This window comes from Nicotiana tomentosiformis, chromosome 5 (assembly GCF_000390325.3).
Source record: "Nicotiana tomentosiformis chromosome 5, ASM39032v3, whole genome shotgun sequence".
NCBI classification, from domain to species: domain Eukaryota; kingdom Viridiplantae; phylum Streptophyta; class Magnoliopsida; order Solanales; family Solanaceae; genus Nicotiana; species Nicotiana tomentosiformis.
The window spans coordinates 88957145-88966118 of NC_090816.1; the positions used below are offsets into that span (position 1 = coordinate 88957145).

Here is an 8974-nt window from a genome sequence, read left to right on the forward strand (position 1 = left end):
CACAAGAATTTTTACGTGAAAAACACCTTGCTCAAAAGGTGAAAAAATCACGACCTACTTCCCAGTAGGATTTTCCCAAACTCTCCACTAAATCACTGATCCAAAAACTGCATTTACAAAATACTTTTGTAAACCTAGGATTAACTCTAATCTCGTTGTGGCACACAGCCTCTAACTGTTGCGACAACTTCAAGTTAACTCTAACTTGAATACTCTGAGTACCTATTACAATTGCCTCTAGATAAAGATGAAAGGTACAATATGAAAACACCTACTACAATTGAACTAGAGTAAAAGACAGACACTTGGAACTGGTTCTTCTATCTGGTTCATGTAGTTTCAGGTTCGCACACTTGAATCACACACGAACTGCTTGCAAAATGTCTTGCTATTTTGCTCTCAATTCACGTTTAACTTCTGCTTTTGTGCGTCACCTGTAGAATGAGAACATCCTGCGATTTATAGAGTTAGTAGAGTAGAAAATAACTAGAGTTCTAATGCTACTCTTCCTTGGTGGAAGAGTTCTAGTTAATCTCAACTCTTAACTCCTTCCTTATCTTGGATAATATTCTCGTTGAGTAAGGAGTCATTCTCCTTATCAATTATGCAATCTTTTCGATTAGGAGATATCTATTATTATTTCAGATTTCGTTTATCTCCTGTATTTGCATCTCATGTGCTTTGAATCTGCCCGTGTCTATGCCTACCAGTGATGGACCTGGTTCATCACTGAGTTCCTTTGTCAATCTTCAAAACTATCCTTTACTTGGGCCAACAAAAAAATGATAAATCTAATCATTCATGCATTCATAGTGACAAGTTCAAAAACCACAACATTTGAGCCGAAAATATATAAAAATATTTTGATGTTCTTTACTCTTCCGTTTTGCGACTTGCCTTGCTATTCACCCTTTACACTTATTCTTAGTCATTTAACATGACAGAGATTGGCAAATAAGCTACCCGGCAACATGACATGACGGGTGGGCTGAAAGTCGCGATATCAAATGAGTTAATGGAGCGAATAAATGCTGTCCTTGCAATTTCAGAGTCTAAAGCAGTTGATAATTTCCATTAAAAAAAAATGGTACGGTGGTATTTTCACTCATGGGAGCAGGGGCGGATCTATCTTATGAGATATGGGTGTCACGTCACCCACTCGCTTCGTTAAAATTTTTATTATGTACATAATATATATGTGAAGAAACGTATATATGGATAGAATGACATCCAGAAGTCACAAAGTGGAAGCATGTGCCATTGGTTCAGCTTTCCCTTTGAAGGCTTTCCTTGACCTCATGAATACAAGTTTGATTCCCTATTGGAGCAGCTCCTTTGATTTTTCCTTTTTTCTACTTATTAAGATTTTCTTTATTTTCAGTTGAGCCCCAGGGCCTCACCTATTTTCCTTCTTTTTCTTCGATTTTTTCCCTCTTTTTCTTCCTTTTATTACTTGCTAAGTCTCTCTTTTTCATTTTTTTTAACTTTAAGTCATTTTGTTTCTATCATTATACCTTACTTTATGAACAATTATTTTCTATAGGTAATTTGAATTGATTTTGATTAGCATATAATTTCTTTATTTTTAATGAAACGATATTAATTTATATATTGGAATATAATTTGAGCAATATCTTCTATTGGATTTTGAAAAATAATTAAATGGCTTGATTGATAGTCGTTTTGAGTCGAATATCATAGGTTGAATGTTGAAAGTTTTTCTTTGAAAATAATTGCCATATAACTCAACAATTAAGATGGAAAAATAAACAAAGAACAATACAAGTAAATTAATCTAGTCAAACAAAGAATATATAGTGTAATTAAGCTACTCTTTAAGCAAATATTTATATTGGATGCGCTCTTTCATGAAATGTTATTTTTCTTTTGCATTTTTATTTAGAATGTGTTTAAATTAAGCGTTAAAAATTTGAACTAAAATCGAACTTATTTGCTTTGTGAATGAAATGCCTATTCAAATTAACCAAAAACTAACTGAACCGACCCATTATTCCTAATCTGTCTTTGTAGCTACTGGCATGTATACTGTATGCATAACATGGTGGCACCCGCAACCTTCGAATCCTGGATCCGGCTAGGAGAATACATGTCCAATATTTTCTACTAACGAAGTGGAGAATCTGCAACGAGAAATGCAAAGTTCAACCACGTATGTGTGAACAATTTACCAAAGATAACAGTAAGGAGGAATTAAAGAATACTTTCCGCAAGTTTGGCAATATTACTAGCGGAGTATTGACAAGTGACAGCTCCAAAATCAAAATAATAGACATATATTATGAAACTGAAATGGTATCAACCCATTGATTTTTGTAAAGCCAATTGCTCAGTCTACAGAAGTCATTCAGTGCACAAAATACATATCCCATGATACTATTGCTTGCTGATCGTTCGCCTACATCTATTTCAAACTACGAGCTAGCACTAATCTGTTTGCGCTGATCCACAGTAGAAAGAAATCTAACATGTGCTCCATTAAACATTTTTCCAAATTACTTAGCTGGACTTGTTCCAAAACAATGCACCTTCCACTAAGGAATGAAGCAAATCCAGAAGGTTTTATTACTAAAAATACGTGCTCTTGTGCATGGATTTGCTGAAAGAACTGTTAAGAGAAGACCGTGTCGCGCAACAGGACTTACGGTGCACTTTCTGTGGCGGGGAACAAAGCCTGTGCAGAAGGTTTTTGTACTAAAATACATTTTCTTGCACATGCATTTTCTAAAAGAACTGAGTAAAGAACCATATCATGCAACAGGGATTTTGGGTTCGCCTAAATTTACAAAAGCCTGTGCTCGAGCCATGCGTCCCAATGCCGCATCCCAAGAGACAAGGTGATTCATAAACACATTAACATACTTTGCTTTATCATTCTGTGAAAAGAGAGGAAACAAAGACGGGCACATTAGAAACAATCTCCTTGTAGAAAGCAAAAGGGAAGAACTATCGGTTACCTTGTAATCCATATAATAAGCATGCTGCAAAACGGGAAGAGCAAGTAATGATGAATATCTTTTCTCAATATAATAGTATTAGCATGTGGAATGCAAACTCTAAAAGGTTTAAGATTTCTTTCAGAGACAGAGTGAAATGTACATGGGAAAAGGAGGGCAAAATATTGTCTAACAACTCACCTCCCACAAGTCCAAACCGATCAGGGGCTGCAGAATCAAAGAGATACCAAATGAACATGCAAATACTTGTAATCAAGAAAATGTAATTTCTAAGGAAGTATTAAAAGTTATTGAACATTAAGAAAAAGAATCCTCACGATGTCATTCCACACAAGAGGGTTGACAGCATTTGATGTTTTAACAATTGCAAGACGCTTCTCCTCTCTCTTCACTGAAATAATCAAATTGAAGGTGTTATCGAAGAACTTAAAGGAGATGCATGGACTGCTCAACTGTGGTTGACAATGGCTATAAAACTTTCCAACTGATCAATCAGGAGGTCATGCGATGAAAACTTTAGGGGTCTTGCAGAAGCATGAATATTTAAATGCAGAGAAAAATGACCATGTTTGAATGATAGTTGATGACAAGAAATTAGAGTTTTTGCTAAACCTTTCATCTACTTAATCGTCATGATCATACAAGAATTGAGTCGACGGACAATATGAAATCCAGAACTTCATTCTGAACTCAGTCCATACACACTATGTAGAGAGATTGAGGCCAAAATATATGCTTGATCCTTCTCATTTTTTAACTGTCAAAAACACTTTAAAATGATGGGGAAGTGGAAGTTTAATAGAGTAAGAAAAACAAAAAGCACGAGTTATCCTCATGAAATAGTTTAGCTATTCAAATGTCCATCAGCTGTCCCTCAATAAAGTTAATTAGTGATTTGGTTTTGAGAAACATATATGCAAAGACGATTGAAACTATATTAAAAGAAGACTACAAAAGAATATAAATTCTAGTTCCCAAATACTACAGCTTTCTCATTAGAATAAAAGAGCAGCCAAAGAAGAAAGCAAACAAGCGTGAGAGCCAAATCCATATGGAACATAAACTATATTTTTTGGGGGCAACTTACAGACAAGCCAAATCCATCCAGAGCCAAATAACGTGAGAGCTGCTTCTGTAAACTTCTCTCTAAAGTTGGTAAATGAACCAAAATCCTTCTCAATCTGCTGAAGGAGTCCTAATTTAGGCATGTCACCGCCTCCCGGTTGCATGGACTCCCAGAAGAAATCATGATTCCATACCTGGAATGAATAAGATCCATAAGTATTGTCCTTGTTTAAATTAGGCTCATAGAATATAGACGAATTAGGTGAAAGGGAAGCTGAATTTCTTCTTGATTGGAAAATTCAAAAAGTTAAAGACAGAAATTGAATAACAGAAAAATTGTTGAGGAAATCCTCAGAGATATGATTTTGATAATAATTCATAATCAAAATCCAGATGGTACATTCTACAATATTTGTTCTTGTAGACTCCTTTTAACACATTTCTCTTTCTCCAATAGGTCTTCTCTCTTCTTATTGGTAGACACAGAATGCTTCCCGGTCAAGTTTACTGTGGGCTCCAACTGTCTTGTTGCCAATTTCAACAGTTAGTTACATATCTAAATCCAAATCCAAATCCAAATCGAAAAATTGTTCCTATGTCCAAGTATAGCCAACCCCTCCTAGTTGGGATGTCTCCATATTGAGTTCCTTTTCTTCACCAACATATAGATGAGTACCAAAAAGCCAACTGCTTCATCAAGCCTAAATTGAGAAGGCATCCGCTAACACAGGATTGAATTGAAGCACTTGGCTTGCATACGATCAAAAGGTTGGAAGATAATGAAGGGACGTTTCTTTCAGGATGGCAGGATTACCTCATTCAAACTTTTGCCTTTTAGAAATTAAAAGAGGACTTTAAAAGATAAAAGCAGCCTAATCAAAACCCTTATTATGATTAAGCTGCTTTCTATTCCTCTAGATCAACATTTTCAAGGGACTCGTATGTATACATAAAGCACGTTTAGTAGTATCGATTTCCAAGAGTATTTTCACTCGGAATAAAAGAAAATATTGTACAACATAAGTGAAAAAGTAGAAGCTGGAGGTTGCAATCTACAAAAAGCTTTTAGCTTATCAGACAGAAATTTATACTATAACACAAGAAAGATGCTTCTTTCTTCTATACCAAACATGCAAGGGATCTTTGCTGAACGTACAACAACAACAACATACCCAGTGTATTCCCACAAGTGGGGTATAGGGAGGGTAGTATGTACACAGTCCTTACCCCTATCTTGTGATATCTTGTGAAGGTAGAGGGGATGTTTCCGGAAGACCTTCGGTTCAATAAAACATAATCACAGCAGTTATGACAAAGAACTACGGACAACTAAATAGTAACAACAGCCAGGAAAAAAAAAACGAAGCAAAGGAAACATCGGGTAATAATATCTATCCAAAAATAGGGAACACCGGGATAACACTAGTACTACAGCTAGGGAAGGAAGTACGTTCGACTACTTACTGACCTACAACCCTAATCTTCAGCCTCCATACTTTCTTATCAAGAGTCATGTCCTCGGTAAGCTAACGATGCGCCATGTCCTATCTGACCACCTCTCCCCAATATTTCTTCGGCCTACCTCTCCCTCTCCTTGGACCCGCCATAGCCAATCTCACACACCTCGTCACTGGGACATCTATGCTTCTCCTTTTCATGTGCTCGAACCATCTCAGTATAACTTCCCGCATCTTGTCCACCACACAGGCCACTCCCATCTTATCTTGAATATCTTCATTCCTAATCCTATCCTTCCTAGTATGACCACACATCCATCTCAACATCCTCATCTTCGCAACTTTTAACTTTTGAATATAAGATGTCTTGACTTGACAACATTCCGCCCCATATAACAGGATCTTTGCTGAACTTAAGAGCATGAAATGGGATGTGTGGCAGGGCATGCAACAAAATGTGCAGATACCAACTCTTGCTTATACTACGTGTCTGCAAAACAAATACTCCCTCCGTTTCAATTTATGTCACACTTTTCTTATTAGTTTGTTTCAAAAAGAATAACACATTTTTATATTGGGAAACAATTTAACTTTAAACTTTTCATTTTACCCATTTTACCCTTAATGAGAAATTTTTATAGCAACATAAATGTTATGGCCCTATAAAGCTTTTAAGACCAAGAGTTTCAAAAAATTCTCTTTTTTTTTCCTTAAATTCCGTGGCAAGTCAAACTTCATCGCATAAATTGGAACGGAGGTTAGTCTATAGCATCGGATTACTCAATGTTCAATTTTGTGTTAACTTCATCAAAAAATTTAAGTTGTTAGAGAAGGAATGCATTTATTTATTTCATGTCTGATATCCTCATGTTTGGGCCTAATCTATTTTTTGGGTCAAGCACATGGAATATTTCAAAGATGGTAGCAGTGAGACTCAAATGCTAGACCTACCATCTTGGATTGTATGACCACTCATCCAAAAGCTTAACCTATTAGAGAGAGCCACATTAATTTATTTATATTATGTCTGCAATACTCAACACAGAATTTCCTAATGACTTTTATTACATTCTTCCATTTAGAAATAACTTCAGTAGTATAACATATCTGACATAAGAGTATAAGACGCAACTTGCAGAAAATGGTAGGCATGGTGAGAGTGAGTGTAGGAGGGAAGAAGTTGAAACAGAGAGGAAGAGAACCATGCCAGACGCAGGGAAGATTGTTTTAACTGCCTCGAGCTATTGGCTATATTGTTTGAACTTAAATGTACAACAACACAGTGGAACCCAACAAGTGGGATCTGGGGAGGGTAGTTTGCAATGGAAACCTTGAAGTAAATTAGGACGTTGACAGAACAGGAGATCACAATGTAATTTATAAAGACCGCACATGATTTTATGGACTGAAAACTATATAAGCCACTGCATAAGTGATTATTACAATTTAATCAACTAATATGTGTTGGGAAAGTAACACTGCTAGTTCTGCTCCTCTCAAAGGTTTTTTCAGATCTCTTCAGGTCTCTCTTCATCATGAAGTACTTTTTGCTTTGATATGATTTCATGTATCTAAATACTTTTCCAGGTAAAAATTCTCTTGGTTCCGCCAATTAACACTCGTACGTCTATAGCATCAGGAACTATAGATAGAGGATCTTTGTCATCACTCTGGCTCCTGTATATCTGTTAACACATTTCTAGCAAAAGGCAGATGGAGAACTCCCACCTAACAATAATATCTGGCTTCCTAGCAAGTGACTTGCTTAGGCCTTCCATTTAAAGTATTGGAACAAAAGATGCTTACGCTCACGATATTGGGTACACATAGTATAAAAAGAACCACCAATTATTTGTCAACGAAGGCATGATTCGAAATGGAAGATATGTTTTACCTTCCAGTGTAACTATGCTAAATTTGTAAAAATCTTATAGAAGAAAGAAACCAATCTATGGCAAATGCAAGATGAAATGATAGAGTCTCGATGCCAATACCTGGGCAGCATCACTGAATTCAGGTAATGGATTTCCATTGTTGTATGTCACTTTGATAAGTTCCTCCATGGTGCATCCATAAAGTATGTCATTCTTCTCAAGCTGTTTGTTAAGAGCTTCAACATAACCACGATGATGCTCTCCCCAGTGTACCTCGAGCATCTTTTGGCTCATATATGGTTCTAGTGCATCCTACAAGGGCAGAAGGATAAATTAGTAGCCATTAGGACATTGTATATGTAAATTTGACAAATATAATATCTAGGTGCTATTTTTTGTTTTACTCTTTTTTTTTTTTTTTAACTTTTGGCATTGTTATTGGAGTATTATTATTATTCTTTGTTGATGACACAGAAATCTGTCTAGTGCAAACAGTTAGGACCAAAGCAACCTTTGAAGCTCGGGAATAATGGGTCCATCCCTCCATCTTTCTCCCCTTAAATACCAGGTTTAGTTCGCATGGCGTATTAACACCGAATACCAAAAGCCAAAAACATAAAACTTACAAGCTTATAAGGTGGGGTTTTAAGGCCATAATAAGCAAAAACTTTTGGTACTCCGTGATGTCCATGAAGGCTTCTCTTCTGCCTCAAACCCTGCATTTGTAACACAGCCATTTAACACTTACATACAGAGAAGATACAAAATAAGCACGACGTAGAGTCCGAATTACGTACAACATTTGATAGTCTAGAGGGTATGTTCAGTTGGCTCGATAAATCAGTAGTCACCAACAGTTGTCTAGAACTTGAAGTGCAAAGACTGCTACAAGAAGACCAACTCATTTTCTTTACAATTTCCTTTCCCTCTGCTTATCTTACAGCTCAAGAAAACGTCACTGCAAACAAAACATTAACATTATTGAATCCAGAGAGGAATAGGAGAAGCACTTAGCTTAGTACAGTGGTTTGCTATATCAGCCATTTCAACAAACAGGTTGTGCGCAAGTTTGGAGGTGCAAATAACTTACATGCGGGGAATGACCTCTCTATATAACTTCTTTTAGCTAAATTGTTGCCTCAATTATCAGCTTGCACTCTCTTTCGCTTCTTCTATGGGTGTGGTGCTATCACTGTAAGCTTTTTTGGTTCTGTAATTCCACTTTGTCAGTTCCTTTTCCCGCTCAAGTATCGACGAGACTGTAGAAGATAATGGAGCTTCAAGATTTTTTTTTGTCCATGTCATCTGAGCGAATAAACACTACAAGCCCATACGTCATCTATTGGGCTACTTCATGTGGCCAATATGTATAAGCCCATATAAAAGGGGTAGTAAATAGTAATAGCACCGGCCAGCCACGTTTCAGCCCCGTAATTAAAAGGGACTTTTTTGTGTATATACGAGATTTTAAACTTATTCCGATTTTGTCCAAACTATTCATATTTACAGAAAGTAACTAAAGTTTTTTATAAAATATATACAAATTCGGTCAAAATATATAATTTATCTACAACTTACATACATATTTTTTGTACATAATCCG

The 8974-nt window shown here is 36.2% G+C and overlaps 1 protein-coding gene across 6 annotated transcripts; it reads right to left on the reverse strand.

Annotated features, from left to right (window-relative positions):
- Positions 1 to 1864: 1864 nt before the first annotated feature.
- Positions 1865 to 8677, reverse strand: LOC104115929 (superoxide dismutase [Fe] 3, chloroplastic). Of its 6 annotated transcripts, none has more exons than XR_011407937.1 (9): positions 8462 to 8677; positions 8169 to 8329; positions 7998 to 8087; positions 7492 to 7683; positions 4063 to 4234; positions 3293 to 3366; positions 3156 to 3182; positions 2597 to 2999; positions 1865 to 2141 (listed from the first exon to the last, which is right to left on the reverse strand). XR_011407937.1 is itself a non-coding variant. In XM_009626660.4 (9 exons), the coding sequence occupies exons 2-9, from the start codon at positions 8274 to 8276 to the stop codon at positions 2769 to 2771; spliced, it is 813 nt and encodes a 270-aa protein (XP_009624955.1). In that variant the 5' UTR covers positions 8277 to 8329; positions 8462 to 8677; the 3' UTR covers positions 2298 to 2768. The 6 variants fall into 6 exon arrangements, 3 of the variants coding, with proteins under 3 accessions (XP_009624955.1, XP_009624954.1, XP_070031170.1); XR_001973187.3 differs by lacking the exon at positions 1865 to 2141 and adding an exon at positions 2298 to 2491; XM_009626660.4 differs by lacking the exon at positions 1865 to 2141 and having other exon boundaries at positions 2298 to 2894; positions 2976 to 2999.
- Between the last annotated feature and the right edge of the window lie 297 nt (positions 8678 to 8974).

Bases quoted from the DNA above. Each gene is read 5' to 3' on its own strand.
- LOC104115929 (XM_009626659.4), bottom strand. From the start codon at position 8,276: ATGAGTTGGTCTTCTTGTAGCAGTCTTTGCACTTCAAGTTCTAGACAA. The intron at 8,088-8,168 runs GTACGTAATTCG...TTACAAATGCAG, and splicing joins CCTCTAGACTATCAAATGTT to GGTTTGAGGCAGAAGAGAAG. The intron at 4,235-7,491 runs GTATTGGCATCG...TATTCATTCCAG, and splicing joins AATTCAGTGATGCTGCCCAG to GTATGGAATCATGATTTCTT.